Source organism: Centroberyx gerrardi, chromosome 19 (assembly GCF_048128805.1).
Source record: "Centroberyx gerrardi isolate f3 chromosome 19, fCenGer3.hap1.cur.20231027, whole genome shotgun sequence".
NCBI classification, from domain to species: Eukaryota; Metazoa; Chordata; class Actinopteri; order Beryciformes; family Berycidae; genus Centroberyx; species Centroberyx gerrardi.
In genome coordinates this window covers 4558440-4577321 of record NC_136015.1, presented here as the reverse complement: position 1 = coordinate 4577321, position 18882 = coordinate 4558440, and the positions used below count along the sequence as shown (strand labels likewise).

Below are 18882 nucleotides of genomic sequence, written 5' to 3'. Positions count from 1 at the left end.
ATGTGTGACACACTTGCACCATACACGCCAACTTGCATAAGCGCTCGCGGTAAAGCGCAAGATGGATCTGCATTAACGAATCACGCCCATTTGTTCAGTCACATGTCAACAGCCATGCATGCAGAGCGGATGACAAACGCACAGAGAGTCCACACAGTGTGTGATAGCGCTTGAGCCGCTAACATATAACATCCATATGGAGCCTGACAGCAGCTGCGTTTCCATCCAAGCATTTTTATGCAAAAAACGATGTATCGAATTAGATAGGCTGAAAGAAAAATGGCAAATTTTCCTAAAATTTGTTCAATATCGCAATTTTTTTTTTAACGTTTGCTCGAGATGGATTTTTTTTTTGCCGCTAAAAAAATAATGCGATAAATAGAGCATAATGCATTTGTCTTATAAATAATAACATTAGCTTGGCATGATTGGCCGGATTCTCATTACGCAACAGTTGAAAAGCATTTTTTCCCCCATGTATAAGTCTCCATCATAGTTATATCACCATTAGTTTAGACATTACAATATCATTACAGTACATTTCTTTCTTTCCGTCTTCAATTAAAAGCATGAAATACGGCCAACTTTATCTGACGCATAAGAACAGTAACAACCTGCATACTCAATAATAAATTCTTGAAAAATTCGGTTTATTCTTACGTGTCTTTTCTGATGTAGATCGACATTCGTAGGGTTCGACTGATATCGGTTCTTGAATGCCAATACCGATCCCGATATTTACTAAGCAGCTGATAGATGATATTTTCTACTAATATTCAATACATATTCATGCATGCAATCAAAATGTCTCATTAGAATCAATTATCATCAATTCTCAGCAAATTAGCAGATGTTAGATGAAGCATAAACACTTAAACGGTGCTCAGAAATAAAACATCACCACATCACATATTTAGTAACACCTCCAAATTGGTGAGAACACACTGCAAGAGGCTTATTGTGTTCTTCAAAATGGATGTGCTTAAATCTGTAGTCTTTGTTAGACTTTGTTGATTCTTAATTAGAATCACTTTATGTAAAGGGCTTCTCATAGACAACCAGTGTAGTATTGATCAATTCTACAATACATATGTAATCAATCAAACTCCATAATATCAGAGGTGGAGGCCAATTTATGTTTTCTACTTTTAGAAAAACCTATAAATAAATGTGTTATTGTTCTTATTGGATACATTATGTGCCTGTGATCATAAACCAATCAAAATCATCAAAACTCATGTCCACACAAGAGGAGAGAGCCATATTCACTGCTGTATTTAATGCATTTTATTTTGATATTCATATGCTGTATCTGTAACAGGTAACAAAAATACAATGCTTTAAACATTTTTACTTAGTGTTTATTGCTTGATGGTGGGTAGGATTTGTCTCAAAAGGGGGCCTCCACGGAAAATTTTTGCTCAGGGCCTCCAGTAGTTTAGATCCGGCCCTGGGTGGACCACACTGAGTGGTTGATATCGGATTTTTAATGAATAAAAGCCCAATATCAGCTGAATATATTGGCCGTGTAACCTGACTTGGCTCGGTCCCGCCCGCCCGCCCGTCTCAACATCAGCGTCTCGCCGGGGGAGTTGCAGGGAGGTTAGAAACGAGGTCAGTAAGCAACGTTCTGACGCAGGGCGACACCCTTGGGCTCCCCTCGGCCCCGGCCTGCACACGGCCCCCGCGATCCCCCAGCTGATGGCTCAGCCTGCCCGTTATAGCTGGGCCGGGGGTTACGCAAGGCTCTGGCACAGATTCGACCGGGACTGGAACGACCCCGGCCAGGTACTCACTGTCTCACTGAATATCACTGGGGTCGCGGGCAAATGGAGCTTTATGTGGTGCAGGAGTGCAAATAGGAATATTGATTATGCTGTAGTGGAGTAGTGATTCTGATTTTCTGTGACTACAGAGTATTATGATTTAATAGAAAGCGGGGATAGACTCATATTGGTTTGCCGATATTGGCCTTTTATTAAAAATCGGATATCGGCACGTCGATGTTGCCCGCCTCTGATATAATGGAGGTTCTTCCCTGTTTTGTTTTTTTACTAAACCAGCTTCAGGAATGACAGTAAAACCTTAAAAACTCAAACATGCATCATGATGTGTCCCATGATGCTCTAAATTCTAAATTCTGGGGGAAATGCTGAATATAGAATTTAGGATTTTTTCGGCATGAAAATTGTCAAATTTTAAGATACTAAATGCCCTTCAAACACGCATACCAGTCTTACCTTAAATGAAAGAGGAATTTAGATATTATATTGGCATGCGAAAAACAATCCATTTCCATATTATTTTATGTCGAGCGGCGGTTTTAAAACTTTGTTCGCCGCGGTCCAACCGCAGAGTTATTTTCTCTCGGTTGGCGGTTCAAGGAAAAACGGGAAGCCGAAGAACTTCAAGCCTCTAATGAAGTTTCTCGTCTACTCTTTGAAAAGACTGAACACTCGGCTATACTCCACCCCTCTGCTACCAGCTTGACCCCCCCCCCCTTCACACACACACACACACACACACACACACACATGCGCAGACACTCGAAACGCACACAAAACACACATTCCAGCATCTCTCCATTAGCAATTCATGAGCGGCGTCTCATTAGACTTTAAGTTTTACCATAGGCCTCTGAAGTATATGGCTGGAGCAGTTATTAATATTTCATAGTCTCCCATTGAGGAGCTAAAAACGAAGTCGACCCGCTTCCGCTACAAAGTGACTCGCACTCCTCTCTCTCTCTCTCTCTCTCTCTCTCTCTTTTTTTTTTCCTCTTGCCTCTTCTTCTACTTCTTCTTTTACCCCCACTTCTCCCCCATTCGTTAGACTGTCTCCTTTCCCTCCTCGCTGTTCGCTCCTGCGCCGCTGCCGCCGCCGTCGCTTTTTCTCTCTCTTTCGGCTTCCTCGCTTCCTATCCCTCTCTCTCTCTCTCTCTCTGCCACACAGACCTTAACTCAAACTGACTTAATTGGGCTGTCTTTGTTCCGGGGAAATGTGGGCATACCTTCCCCTTCTCTCCCCCGGATCCTCGGCGAGAGAAAGAAAAGAGAGAGAGAGAGAGATAGAGGGGGAATAGGAGAGGGAAACGAGGAAGAAGAGGAGGAGGGGGGGGGAAACGAGGCGAGATAAGATGGAGGAGAAACCCGAGTGAACCCCGATTGCTCTCCCCTTGCGCTCCCAGTGCCATGCTGGGGTTAGGGGGTTTCTGGGGGTGGGGTAGCGTGTGTGTGTGTGTGTGTGTGTGGAGGGATGGGAATGGGACGGGGGGGAGGTCGGTCTCGGGGGTTCAGGGGGTGTCTGTCAGACTGGCAGACAGGAGCTCTGCCCCCGAAACAAACCCATGCATGAATAAGTCAATAAAGCCATGTCTGTTGCGCTCTCTGTGTGTGTGTGTGTGCGCGTGTGTGTGTGTGTGTGCGTGCCTGAGCGAAAGGAGGGAAGAGGAGGAGAGCATCAGATCGGGATGAGGGCGACGAGGCTTCTCCTTTCCCACTGTCTGTGAGAATGAGACAGACGCCACATTCCCTGGCGGGGAATGAGAAACAGACTGAGGGAGCGAGAGAGTGAGAGACAGTGAGAGCGAGTTATAAAGAGAGAGAGAGAGAGAGAGTGAGAGAGACAGAGAGGGGCACATTGAATTGGCTGGGACAGTTGCAGCATGTTTGCATGTTGCACGGAATCTTTTGGACAAACACACGCATGCAAAAGTATTTGGGAATATGCTCTACGTTCTGTGTGTGTGTGTGTGTGTGTGTGTAAGGGGGGGCGCACACACACACACACACACACACACACACACACACACATACACCTCTGTGATTAACCAGCTATAAGCAATGCAAAGAATTGATTTAATAAGAGCCGATGAAGTCAGAGAGAGAAAAAAGAAACAGAGGAAGAGAGAGAGAGGGGGGGGGGGGGAGAGAAGGAGGGAGGGAGAGAGAGAGTAATGGTGGATGGAAACAATTCTGTGTCCTTGGAAACCAATAGGGCTAATTTGAATGTGAGACTGAAGACTTCTCTCGTCTTTCGCCTCATGTGACCTCCTCCTCGCCCTTTCTTCTTCTTCTCCTTCTCCTTCTTCTTCTGCATTCCCCAATCAGTTTAATCTCTATCTGTTCATCCCTCCCAGATGCTCTCTCTCTCTCTCTCTTTCTGTCTCTCTCTCCCATCCATCGTTTATTACCGCTCACACTCTCCAAAGCAGATTTCTTTCCATGACGGATGTGCTCTGTGAACACTCTTCCAAAAAAACGCTCCGTTAGATCTTAAACGCTCACACAGTGAAGCCCAGAGCCGAGCCGAGCGGTTCACTCCAGGACACGCAGCGGCGTTGTTGGGGGGGGGGGGGGGGGGGAATTTGGGGGTGGGGGGGTCTCTCTCTCTCTCTCTCTCTCTCTCTCTCTTTGCGTCTTTTTTGTCAACGCCTGGATCTAGTTGTGGTCGAGGGCCCCGGCAGCGACCGTGTTTGTGCAGTCGCAAAAAAAAAAAACACAAAAAAAAACGGGAGGAGGACGCGAGGCGGTGCATGGGAAAGCTTGCAGACACATTGGCTCTTTCAAAGGAAGGAGGGGTGGGGGTGGTGGGGGGTGGGGGGGGGCTTTTCAGGGTCTCCCCCCCCCCCCCCACCCCCTGCTTTCACCTCATCAATTTTCCCCCCGCGCGTTATTTCCGCGGCTCTCCGACAAGCCGCGTTGCCTCACGGCCGTCTTTTCGCGAGTCCTCCTCTTTCACAACATCTTAACCGTAAACCCCCCTCCAGCCTTTCTCTCTCTCTCTCTCTCTCTCTCTCTCTACTCCGGCCTCGCTTCTCCTCTCCGTCTCTCCCTCTCTCTCTCGCTCTCTCTCTGTCTACGATGGTCAGGTCTCATGGGGGAAGACAGTTGGCAGGATGCAGGCTTGCTGCCATGGCAACAGGAACCCTCCCTCTCCCTCAGGTCTCCTTAGCAACTAGTAGCTTGGCATTGTAGTTATGAGCCGGCCCAGCGTGCCATGCTAGCAGAGCACGAGATGTGTGTGTGTGTGTGTGTGTGTGTGTGTGTGTGTGTGCGCGTTTCTTTGTGTTCGCAAGGGTGATGTGCACACTGTCAGCGTGCGGTTTGAGTTTTGTGAAGATGCTATTGATGTATATACAGGATGAAATGCTTTTCTGCGATTAATTGATTGAAGTTCCGTTAAATGTATTGTTTGTGTATGTATATTTTATGTGAGATTTGAGTTTCTGGAGCGTAGTTTTCTCATATGGGCGGTGATTGGAATGGGTGGACCAGCCAGAACGAGCCCCTCTCTATATGGAAATGCATAGTGTTGCCTTGTGCTGAGATGTTGATAGTCTCTACACACCGCACAATTGAGAGAAGAGTGTGTGTGTGACTATCTTTTTCCCTTTTGAAATTGGCATGCCTCAAAACTGCACATCTGATGGGAGATGTGTTTCTCTCAAAAGAAATCGCTCAAAAGGTGTGACAGTGTGTTTGCAAATGATTTAGTTGAAAAAAAAAAAAAAATCAGTCTTAACTCACATTCCAGTTTTTGCAAGGGTTTTCACCAAGATTTGCGGAATAAAAAGGAATAATTGTCTCAAATATTGGTGTGATGTTCAGCTTTTAGTGTGTAGACTATCTTACTTTGGTACTTCAGCTTAAAAACACTGTCTTTGTTTGGGGCCTCAATGCAGATATCAAGTTACCAAGATGCAATTAAACCTGGAACAGCTGATGATCCATTATGAGAGAGAAGATAGAGAGAAGCACCCACCCAGGTTTCAGCATAATAAGATCCAAAATGGTTATTTCTATGTGTTCTTATGGATAAGTTTTATTATCAGGGCTTCCAGTGAGCTATAACAAACATTATTGGGCTATGACACTTTATAAGATGAAGCTACTGGAAAGGTTTGATGAAGTCGTTCTGCACTTTGATTAATGTGTCATTCAAAAGTGAAACAGTCTCCCTCAGTGTTCCTGTCAGCGGGTGAGCCTCTAACCCCGGATCAGTGCGTTTGTTGGAAGCGCCTTAGCCTCGGTGTATGGATGGATTTGACAGCTGAGCGTTGAGGTGGGTGGTGCTCTCTGGAGACCCGGTGGCAGGTGCGATCGGGCCTGTTTCTCAGCTTCCCCTCGCGCAGCCGTTGGCTCCCATAGGTGTCACGATGCTCCACCTGGCGTGTGAAAGCTCCCGGGAGAGGGATAGAAATCACAGCCACAGAGGTGACTCCTTTCATGAGCGTGAGTCAAGGGTGGAGGTGACAAACTACATTCAATCTTGTTACTGTAATTGAGTAGCTTTTTTTTTTTGTACTTTTTGAAGTCAGTAGTTTTAGTTCTGCTAAAGTATGTTTTGACTGAAGTATTAAACTTCGCTCCATTTTAAACTGCGTCCTTTACAGATGGCAAATTTTGTAAGCTCTCCATTAGCACTGCATCAGAAACTGGCATAAATAAAAATTACATCTGCTTCAATACTACAGTAGTGGAACTACACTATGGTGGAAACATTCTAACATGAAATAATCCAATTTATGTTAGTTAGCTAGTTTGCTAGCCTTGCTAGCTAGTTGGAAAAGAAACATAAATGTAGTAACATTATTGAACAATTGGGATAGGCATTTTCATTTTTTAATCACAGCTTGAATAATAATTTCAGAATCTTATTTTTAGAATGCTCAACACAGTCAATAACGTGTCATATCACTTAGTGAACTCTGTCCTTTCATGTCCTTTTTTTTTTACATAGCCTGGGATAGATCATATGTAAACAATGGAGTAAACTGTTGCGCCTGCTTTTAATCCTTCAGTCCAATTGGCAGCGTGTGCAGGTTCCAATAAAGAGGCACTGAAGAGAAAAAGCAGGGAACCCGCACGCTAATAAAAGACGAGGCAGAAAAGAGGCAGAAAAGTCCTTTCATGGTATTTATTAATCCATGCTCTGCTCTCAGAAAAGTGCACCAGTGGAAAAAGTGCAACATGCAAATACCAGCTGACATGGTTTTGGTACTTGAACATATAAGACACTGATGAAGATGTAATATCACAACATTTGTCTGCAAGTATTTGCACAATTTGCATGTTTCGGGGAGCTAAGATCATATGTAATTTCACCACTACTTAAGTAACAGTACTTGGACTTGAGTGGGACATTTGGGTACTCCTCCACCCCTGGTGCTAGTGGTGGGAGGAGGGCCAACAGGAAGGCAGCATCATCCATGGCCATTCTGGGTCCATCAGTCTGCCTAGAGCTGGCTGTGGCCCGAGGACCGGGCATCGCTGGCACGCGGGGAGGATTTTCCGATCCCCTGCCCCGCTTTCAGATGCTCGTTAATCTGCCGGCTCTATTTTTATCTGGCCTCTCCTCCCGCCCCCGGGCTCTTCTTCTCCACTCGGCTCCTTATGTCCATCCGCAGAGGGAGAGGCCGCCTCGGCAGACCGGCAGCTCCAATTAGAGGCCTCTCCGCTGGGGATTGGGCTTGCTGTCCGCCCCCGGCCCCCCGGGCTCTCTTCCCGTCTACCTCTCTCAGGTTAGCCTCCAGACGTAGCCTTGCTCCCTGCCTCTTTCCACCCATCTTCCCCTCCCTTGCCTGGCTTGTTCCTCTTGTCTTCCCCAGAGCAGTGGAGCTCCGCGGGGAGCAAGGGGGGAGTGAAAGGCCTTCTGTCGCCTGAGGGCTGGCTCTAGTCCCTCTGCTGTGCTTTGAGGAGAAGCCGACTGGTGCACCTTTCAGGAGACGACCTCTTCTAGTATAGAGCACTACTGCTGCTGACGCTAACTCTGACACTACTGTTACAGTTACTACTATCACTAAAACTGCTACTAGTGCTGTAAACACTATTACTCATTCTATAGACAGAAAAAGGTTCTCAGGGGTTCTTTGATTAGGGTTGTGGTTCCATATTGGACCGTAATGACTAGGGCTGGGCGATAAGGTTGAAATCAATATCACGATAATCATAAGGATTTTTGTCCGATATCTCGATATACAGTATATCACGATATGGCTCATGTATGCAAAATCACATTAAATAATCAAACTGTTCATCCCATTGAACCGAATGGTAATGTTAGATGTGATGTCAACCAAAACTGAAATTTTCAGATTTAAAATGTTTCATACCTCATTTTGTCAGAGTTTTAAATAAGATTTGATTGTTATCATCAATTTAGACCAAAATCACAAAATCACCATATCATCACAATATGATTCCACTGAAAGACGATAAACGATAATATTGAATGAACACCCAGCCCTAGTAATGACTAAAAGAAAAGAAAAGAAAACAAAACTAGCAAATCAGAATAAAGAACCCACTGTGGCTCTGAAAAAGTTGTTTAAAACCTGCTCATTTGGACCATTTAATAGTTCTTAAATGGTTCTTTACAGCAAGATAAAAGTCCTATAGAATCATTTAAGCATGGTGTGTAGAGAACCTTAAAAGGGGTTCTTTATAGCACCAAAAAGGGTTCTGCTATGGTACAAGCCTAACAAACCATTTTCTAGAACCCTTTTTGTTAAGGTGTATCTCAGTTATTATTACTACTAGTAACTAGATATTTCAGTAGTCAAACCTTCACCAATATTCCATCACCCTGGCTTTAGTCACTATGTTGTCCATGATGTTTTAATGGTAGCACCAGTGTTATTTGTAACACTGACTACAAATCTTTATTGCTTTGTCTGTGCTGTTGCTGGTGTCATACACAACTAAGTTATTGTGTTGCTAGAATGTTCCTCGCTACACCGCATTCCTCTGTATGCTTTGACCTATTATTTTCCTGCAATCCACCAAAGAATAGTATCTTTTTTTTCCCTCAGCTTAGCCCCCCCCTCCCTCTCAAACTCTGCATGCTCACACCTTCCCCAACCCCATTAATCCCTCAGCCTCCCACTTCTTTATTTCCCTTCAAAGAGACAAGCGCTGCCCGTGACATCAGTCACAGGAAGTGAATCTTTAGCGTTGACTAATTTCCATCGATTGCCTCCAGACAGGCTTAGCAGACGAGACCCATTCCCACACAGAGCCTGGCTGCTCTCATTTAAGTCTCCCCGCCTGCAGAAAACGCTCCACAATGAACGCAGTCAGCGCTTTTATCTTCTCCCCCACTCCTGCTTATTATCAAATAAATGCGCGGCATAGAGAGATACCCATTGACAGGACCGTGCATAATGACTCCTGGCTGTGTGAAATGGATTAATAAATAATGGTTGAGCAAGGGGAGAAAACGGCTTTGCCTAGTCCCACTAGTTCTCAACAAGGCGGCGTGGAACAATCCCCACAACGCTTGGCTGGATTGTGCCGGACCATGTCTAATGGAGCGCTGCACGGAATTTAAAACGCAACGCTCCTCTTGAACGCTCCGTGGAATGCGTCGTAAATTAGGAAAAGGGGGGCTCCTTAAAATGTGAAGCAGAAAGCGCTATAAAAGCCCCACTACATGATTCTCGTGAATCCTCTAAAGATATCCCCTCCAACAGACTTCTCCTCTGAGGATAGAGAGGTAAACGCTCGCCTATAAAAATGTCCGGCAGCAGAACTCCTCTGCAACCTGTTCCCCCCCCACTTTCCTCGCCGCTGACAGACCCGCAGCAGAAGGTAAATCAGTTTCCTCGTAGTTTTTTTCGCCTCTGCTTCCGCTCTCTCACGAGTGTACCGATGGGTTCGCGTGGTTCACAGGTGCGGGCCATATCGAATAGCCTGGCGAGGAAGCGCACATTGGAGCGTATGCGCGCTAGAGGCCTCCTTGTTTCTAACAAAGCATCCCCATCCATCCCCAGCCGTCGACATATTGCTTCATTAACACTCTGCGCTTTGTGTATATTGACAGCTCCTTCAAAATGGGAGACAGTAAAAGTGTTCCTGCAGCCTGTTGTGCGCCAAAGGGGCTTAGACAGACTATAAAACCCAAACCGAGTCTATAATAGTGAAGTGTGTCCTGACTGGCGCTGTACCAATGTGCCAAAGTAATAAGTCTGTCTGAGACACGGGGTGAAAAGGTCTCAATCTCCTTAACGCTGGATTAAGAGGCAGCTTGATCAAGGCGTCTTAAGTGCTTCATTTTGGAATCAGGATCAATGACCGCTAAGAAGAATTGAGCTAGGAGCTTGGGTAGGTAGAGCTGATTGAATAGGGCCTAATGACTTCTCAGAAGCCCCGTACACCGGAGGAACCGCTCATAGATCCCGGTCTCGTTTGAAAATGTATTTTGATTGCAGGCATTTATTTTCCCGTTCCCTTAAAGGATATAGAGCAGGTACGTCCATTCCGCAGCTCCGGTTGTTACAGCGGGCGGACAAAGCAACGCGGCCTGGCATCAAAGTGGACACGGCAACCCGCTGAACTCCGCTGAAAAACATGTTTTCAACAACAGAAAGGCGCCGGCGTGACGTAGCGGGGGTCAATTTGGATGTATTTTGAAGACCCTGCGAAACCTGTGCTTGTTTTTCTTGGTTCACAATGACCACCCGACCAATTATGTCTATCGCCGCCGCGCCCACCCTCAATCGCCATGATCCGACCAATCCCCACCCTGTCGCTGTGGTTTCAGGGTGAAACCCAGCTGAGGAGTGCCCAGAATTAACCAGGATTAGCCTCGGATTGTCGGGGATTACTCAGGCTGGAGAGGGATTAAGTATGATTGCCAGTTTTGGGGTGGGGGTGGGGGGTGGGGGGCAGTGTGTAATGTGTATGAGTGTGTGCACGTGCGTGCAAGTGTGTGTGTGTGCACATGGTAGGTGAATAGGTGTGAAGTTGTGAAATGTCTACGGCAGTGGGTGAATCCGCTGTATGTTTGAGTGTGTTGTGTGTGTGTACAGTCAGTGCTTCTACATCGGACTGGAAAGTCTAGAAAATAATTGAGAATGAATTTGATTTGATTTCCTTGATTTGAAAAGTATAGGCATTGCACAAAGAGGTCTGGGAATGTGGAATTTTTTCATCTATAGTGTGATATGGTCTAGTTCACAGTCATTGTGATAGTAGTTGCAGTGTAGGCCGTGATCAGATAGGACACTTTTTACTCCTCTACTCTGTGAGTGTTGCTAACAGAGAGAGTAAGGAGTGTTACATCACTCCCACTGCTATACACCACAAATTGGACAACAACTTACAAGCTATGTAATTAGCATTAGCTAGCTAACCTGAAGTAACAAAGGGGATAATGGTGTTAAAAATAAAATTATACCAGAGAAAGTTAACTAGCTGTTCTGTTTGCTCTTGAAGAAGAGGGTGAGGAGCTGTTCTGAAACAGAGGATGTGGGTACATGATGTTCTGCTAGTAAGAACAGCGCACCATTTTATCATGTTCGTGGCTAAAGTTGAGATACGTTCAACCCAGAGGAGTGTCCCAAAAAACACGCACCTGCTGCCACCAAACCATTGAAAATTACTGAAAAAAGTGCAGCCACATTCAAAAATAACCTATGTCATCACAGCCTAATATGGTCTAGTCGATCTAGTCATCTTGCCCAGCCACTATTAGTCCTTATCATCAGACTGAACACTGACCAACATCTTCAAATCCAGTCAAGAGGCCTGGAAAAAGTCTGACATTTTGAAATGGAAAATGTGTAGGAATCCTGTGTGTAGATACATCTGTGTGTTCAAGGGCCATTAGCTAACCACTGGACTGACTAGCCACTGACTAAGTGAAAGCAGCAGTGTCAGGGTCAAACTCTGTCTCTATTTATGTATTATAACACACAGTATCGGACCTGGATATAGTGCAGCCCGTTCCCTATGGTGGATGTGAGGACAGATGCAGTCACCGTTCTCTCAGTAACAGTCCATCTAATCTAGTATTAGCAGAAGGGAGAGCAGAGGGAAAGGGCTTCTCCACTACAGAATGTTTATATATACACTGTTTAGACTGATATTGGGCGTATATTGGCTTTTTATTAAAGTGGTAATCTGCAAGTTCCTTGTTTTTTTTATTTTCCATCTTTGTTGCTCAGCCCTCATTGGTGTTTCTGCACTGCACTTCCCAGAGATCACCTGTCAGGTCGTTTTCATATTAGGTACGATTGCTTCGTACCGTGCCTGAGTACGATTGCCCCACCTCTCCACTCCCCCGCTGCTCAGCTTTCACATTAGTAATGTTGTTCCGTACCCGAGTACACTTACGTATCTACACACTCCGATACAGTAGGTGGCGGTATGCACCTAGTTGGTTTGCGATCCGCCAATAAACACAAAGAAGAAGAAGAAGAAGAAGAGTACACTTGCGTCATCAACTGCGCGACATTTGTTTATGTTGTCGCTCCAGTGTAGAAAAGCACACCAATCGCAAGATCCCAAGCCCGCACTTTCTGATATTGCAGCCTTATTTTCTTTAGTTTGTCACGGCATTGTTCTGTTGTTCTATTGTACCCACGCGCATGTAAATACTCTCGAATTAATCCATAAATCTTGGCATTTTTGTGTGTAATGTCCAGTAGACCAGAGAGATCCTTTCGCGGTCATTTTCGCGGTCATGTTTTGAACGGGACAGTCGAATAGTTATGACGTCACATTGTAAATAGCAGTCCACTTCCGTGTTTTGGTACAGTAGTTTTCACACCTGATGCGAACCGTACCCGAGTACACATGAACCGTACTCGAGACCACCTTTTCAAGTGGACCCGGGCACGGTTTGTTGATCCGTGCCCGGGTCCAGTACACAGTGTTCACACTAATCAAACGAACTGGACTTTGGGGTCAAGTGTACTCGGATCCGGGCCCGGGTCCCTGATGTGAAAGCGCCCTCAATCAAACAGTGTGTCCAGTACTGTGACATCTTCTTCCTTGGATTTTCTGTTGATGCAGTTTGAGTTTCTCTTTTCTTTGTCTGTTCAGCCATGGTGGCTATCACTGCTCATGCTAACTACCCAGTTCTGCTTCTATTTATCACAAACAAACCTGAAATGTAAAACGCATCACTTCCTATGTGCCAGAGGATTTTTCCCCGAAAAGAGCTACCAGACACCAGGTGCTTAGAACAGCAAATGTAAAACGTTTCATGAACTGAATATTGGTTGAATCACTATTGTGTTATATCAGTTAGATGGAGAGTAAAACAGACTTTTATTAAAATGAAAATGTTGCGGATTATTACTTTAAATATTGGATTTCGGCCAGTTAATGTCGTCCACCCCGGATATGATGGATATGATGCAGTTTGACTGATTACATTTATTTTTTGAAATTGATCAATACTACACTGCTTGTCTATGGGAAGCCCTTAACCTGACTCTGATGGAGTATTTTGAGTTAGGGCTACAGCATAAGATAAAAAAAATAAAGATTTTTAATTTTGTTGAGAAAGTATATCCATTTTAAAGAATACTAGAAGCCTCTTTCAGCTTCATCTAACATCTGCTATGTTGAGAATTCATGACAATATTTATCTCTTGTGTTTAGGTAATGGGCCTGACAAGTGATAGGGGGAATATTTGGGGAAAACACTAGACACCTATTTTTCGGGTGATTCCCAAAACAAAGAACATTTTGGCAGGTTATTTCAATGTTTACAGATGCTTTACAGATGTCTATGGGAAACCTGAAGTCATTTTAAATGCTTTTTCAGAGGCTTTTCCACTCTGACAGGAACGAAATTCTAAGGGAAAAACTGAGTACTTGTTTTTTCTTGTATTTATTTATTCATTAATTTATTTATTTATTTATTTTGCATTTATTTATTTGCCACTTGTATTTTTTTTTTGCATGAAAATGGTCAAATTTAAAGGTATTGAATATCAGCATAAAATAGCCAATAGCAGATTCAATACAAAAATATCAGAATATTGAACCCTAATATATACATTATACTGTATAGATAGCTGTCAGACTACAGTACAATAAGCAGCTGTAGGAACAGCAGTCTCCTCTTGTGGTATAATGGTTGTTCTGGTAGTTGTACGGATGCTTTCTCTCCACACACACACACACACACACACACGACTTGCTAATCACTGCTCGGTACAGGTAGTGAGGCGTCGGGACTACTGGTGATTGAGCCTCCCCGGTGGATTGGAAGCAGGAATCTGACAGACTCAGATAAAAGGCTGTTTGGAGTTGCCTGCAGCATCAAACAGCATCAGCCGCCTCCTTGCCTCCTCCCTCTCCTCCCCGCCATCACCTCCCTTCTCTTCATTTCTCCCTCTTTTGGTTTACTCTGTTGCCATGGCTACGCCCAGCCAGAGCCGTCATGTTGTTGTGGAACCTGTCAGCGCGTCGCTCTCAGATCACCTGACGCGGGTCGCCTCCACCGGCGGCCCCTTTCACACGGCGTCATCGTTCAATTTGGCTTTGATTAAGTCTGTACTCTGTGGCGCGCCGCGGCTGCGAAGTGCGGTCCGCCTATTTCATCGCCGAGCGTTGAGCTTGTGCAATTTTGCGGACCCCGCGTTTTGGAGAGGACCCCTCAGAGGGGCAGAGAGAGAGAGAAAAAAAAACTAACATAAATACATCTCGTCTATCCAATTTCCACCTCTGTGAACGGAGCGTAGTCAAAGCGGCAGCACGTTTGGGGGGGAAGGATGGGATGAAATTACCTGTTAGGAGTCATGCTGAGGGGCTGGGGGTGGAGGGGGGAGTGTGTGTGTGTATGTGTGTGTGTGTGTGTGTGTGTGTGTGGGGGGGGGGGGGGGGGGGGGGGTCTTTTCAACATGAATGAGAATGGTGGGTAGGATACAACACTGATTTGCTGCCCACTTAAAGCTGAATTCTCCTGTAAACATTTTGCGAGGAACCTATTACCTGCTGTTGCGGACGCTGTGCTTTTCATAATAAGCCGGAACAACAAAGAGGCGTCACCTCTTTTCGCTGGCTGTCCAGTTTTTCCAGCCGTGCAGCTACATAGTCCCAGTGAGAGGGTGGGGGGGGGAGGGGGTGGGGTGGCGGTGGGGGCCACATATGCTGACTGTATGGATTGCGCCGAAGGGTGAACGCTTGAGCTGCTCCCCAGAACGCAGATTTGCATCTCCCGCTGTTTGTTTCTGATATTTGGTTGCCTTTCCGTGTGAATGAATGAAGGAGGGAAAAAGGGGTGGGGGGGTGCGGTGGTGGAAATTGTGTCAGTGCAAGGTGATGAGAGGATGGATGTGGAGAGGGAGAGAATGAGCAATGTCGTGATCAAGAGACGCTGGGACACGGAGAGGGAGATGAATGGGGCTGAGAGCAGGAAAATTGGACAGGAGGCGGGGAGTGAATGAAGATAGAGAATGGCTTGAGATATCAGGAGACAGAGATTGTGAGCTATGTGCAGGTAATAAACAAGGCAGAAATAGATAGATATCTCCGGAGAGAAAAGAAAAGTGTGTGCTTGTGCGCGTGGAGGGGGTGGAGGGGGGGCGGTGGGGGCGGGGCGGGCGGCGGTGGTTTCTCCCAAAAGATCAGAAACGAGAGAGAAGGTAAGAGAGGAGAAAGGGAAAGAAAAGGGAAAAGGCAGAATAGCGAGAGAGAGAGAGAGAGTGTGAATAATGATACAAGCCGGGAAGATTTGGATGAACATGCTGTACTTAGACTAACTTGGCCAGCTGAGATGATGTGTATCCCCGCTAAGCTCTCCTTTAGGCGGGCTTAGATCTCATCAACTCACTCCAGGTTGGCACCAGCTTCAAATGCTGCTGTGGAGCCCTGGATTAGCTATAGAGCCGTCACTCAGACACTTAAACACAGGTCTGGAGAGGCTTATCCTACACGCATCTCTCCCCCCCCCCCCCCAACCGCCCCGCCGCCGCTCCCCTTCAAAGCCGGTCGGAGGAAGACTTCATCATAATGATATCCGCACAGCCGTCGTCGCCCGCGGTCATGTTAATTGTGCCATGATTTTAAAGGAGGTTAAATGAGCACGTTCCCTCCCCTCTTCCCTCCCTCGCTTCCTTCCCCTCTGTCTTATTCCAGTCCTTTGTAAGAGAGTTTTTTTTTTCGTTCTGGTGCTCTTCCAGATCTTCTCCTGCCAAATCACGCCTCTCCCTCCCTCCCTCCCTCCCTGTCTTTGGCTGGATCTCAGGTTCTCATATTTGGAGGCACTGCAATCGATATGGGCTGTCTGTGATTGGGTTGCCTCGCGTGATTCATTTCTGTAACCTTGGTGATGGTTTGATGTGGAGGCTGCACCCATGTCCATATTATGACTCAGTGAGCGCGTGCAGAGAGGAGAGGCTGGTCAGGGGAGGTATCGATTGGTCCTTCACTCTCCCTGCCCTCTTTACTCTCCCCTCCATCTCCCTCTCTTTCTTTATCCATCTTTTTCTCTCGCCGTGCAGCCTTGATAGTTTGGCCATAATTTGAAATTACTTTGTGTTTTCAAGAAATGATTATTTAACCCTAAATGTTCCCTCGGGTGTTAATGTTTATCTCTTTTTTTTTCTCCTCTCTCCTTTTTCTCCCTCCTCCTCCTCGTCCCCCTCCATCTCCTTCCCATCTATCTCTCTCTCTCTCCTTCCAGAATTCAATCAGACACAATCTGTCCCTACATACTCGCTTCATCCGAGTGCAGAATGAAGGGACGGGGAAGAGTTCTTGGTGGATGCTGAACCCAGAGGGAGGGAAGATGGGGAAGGGACCCAGGCGACGCGCTGCCTCCATAGACAACGGCACCAAGTACCTGAAGACCAAGGGTCGTGTCAGCAGGAAGAGGGCAGGGGCCGTGGGCCTGGGTCGGGGCCAAGGTCAGGGGGCCGGGCCTGGGATGCAGGGCTCCCCGGAGCACGGCAGTCCTGCAGGGAAAGGAGGCGTAGGCATGGGAGGCGAGGAGTACGATACCTGGACGGACCTCCATTCCCGCACCTCGTCCTCCGCCTCCACGCTGAGCGGCTGCCTGTCCCCCATCCTGGCTGAGGCGGAGGCTGACGAGCCAGAGGAGGGGGGTCTGTCCTGTTCAGCCTCCCCCCGGCTCTACCCCAGCCCCACCAGCACCCGCTCCCCGGCCCTGGGCACCGGGGGCCACTGCCCCTCTGTGGAGCTGCCCCAGCTCACCGACCTGACTGGGGCTATCAGTCTAGACGAGAGCGGCTACCCCCAGCCGCCGCAACTCAAATGCAACGGTTACCCCTACGTGCCTGGGCCCAAGGCGGAGGGCTCCTACTGTGGGCCCGTCTACGGACAGCCCTCCATGGGCATGCTGCGGCTCCACACGCCCATGCAGACCATCCAGGAGAACAAGCCGGCCAGCTTCCAGCGCCCCCTGAGGGGCTACTCAGAGAACAACGCCCTGCAGAGTCTGCTGACCGGAGGCCCTCAGTACTGCAGCAAAGACATAGTGCTGGGCCAGGGAAGGGAAACACACACACTAATGACACAGGGAACCAATGGCGTTCACAACCAGCACAGCCACAATCAGAGCCGCAGCCACAATCATAACCATAATCATAGCCAGGAGCACGCTCACAATCCCAGTCTACACAATGGCCACAGCTCGGTCCACGACCAGAACACAAGCCACCATCAGAACCACAATCAGGGTCACAAACACCACCCCAACCTCGACTACAGCCACAGCCACAAGCCCCACCCAGCCCATGACTACGGTCAGAGTCACGAGCACGGCCACAGTAACAAACTGAACCCCAGCCACGACCACAACCCCCGCTCCGGCCAGAGCCACATGCACAACCACAACCCCCACAACCCCCACAACCCCCTCAACCCCATGCACAGCGGGCCCCGCCCCCAGGCCCTCTCCCCTCGGGTCAACACTGACATCCTGCAGCCCTACAGCCTCAAGACCTCCAACCACTACGGGCCCCGCCCCCACCTCCCGACATCGCCGTCCCTGCCGCCCAACCCGGCCGGCGTCATGGACGTTCCGCAGGACCCCTGCCGCCTGGCGTCCGCGCCCCATCCCCGCCACCAGCCTTACCCCGGGGCCCACCACCAGGGCATGGCCGACTCCTGGAACGGCTACTACCACCACAACCACCAGTCGGGGAACTCCGGTTACCAGGGGCAACAACACAGCTCCCACGGCAGAATGGCTGCCGACCTGGAGATGGAGAGCATCCCTAACGGCCTGGACTGTGATGTGGACTCCATCCTCCTCAATGACTTTATGGACACGGAGGGCATGGACTTCAACTTTGACGGCTCTCTGTCCCAGGGCGTGGGCATGGGGATGGGCATGAGCTTAGGGGCGTTTGCTTGCCCTCCACAGGCGCACAGCAACCAGAGCTGGGTGCCAGGGTGAACCCGGGCCCAAGGGCTCGGACACAGACGCGACAGGAAAGCTCACCCACTGGGCCGGGCTGCAGGCGCTGGTGGGCTGTACCCTTGGACTGACTGACTGTGATTCTGTTTCTCTGAGACTGTAGAACAAAATCCGTATTGTCATTTTGTTTCCCGGGGACTCCCTTTAACGCTCTCCCCCCTCTCTCGTCTTGCTCTCTTTCTCCCCCCTCTTTTTAATGCCTTCTGTCTCCATATTGAGCCTGCCCCCCAATGCGCCCCGCGCTAAAGCGCCCCGGTTCGTGTCCTTCAGTTTGTTTGCTCTCCTCTCAATCCCATCCTGCCCGTCCTAAGCTCTCAAGCACTTTACATCCACGCTTTCATACAGATGCAGTAACACAAAGACCAGGGGAAGTCACATTGTGTGTTGGCTTAAGTTTAATGTATGCAATCCACTTTACAGTATTATCTCCTCCTAAAAAGGAGGCCTTGTTTTTGACTTGCGAACAAGATCAAACGGCTGCATAAATATCTGCCGGGGTAGAGGTGCTCTCGGAATGGGGGGGGTTAGAAGGCAGGGGAGGCTTTGAGTTTGGGGGATGGAGGAAAAAAAGAGGGATAACGAAGAAGAGGGAATAGAGGGATGAAGGACTAAGGGGATGGAGGGATAGAGGGGGAGGCTACTCCAGGGTCAGTGTGACTTCTCCTGTCCGTGGCGGCTGGTGGCGTATCCCGTTCACTTCGG

General features: G+C 47.8%; 1 protein-coding gene across 1 annotated transcript in view; it reads left to right on the top strand.

Annotated features, from left to right (window-relative positions):
- foxo6b (forkhead box O6 b) overlaps positions 1-18159 on the top strand; it is a 30414-nt gene extending 12255 nt beyond the window's left edge. Inside the window, exon 2 of the mRNA XM_071907535.2 lies at positions 16423-18159. Coding sequence (XP_071763636.1) covers positions 16423-18159 — 1737 coding nt within the window. The remainder of the gene's footprint in view (positions 1-16422) is intronic.
- The last annotated feature ends 723 nt before the right edge of the window (positions 18160-18882 follow it).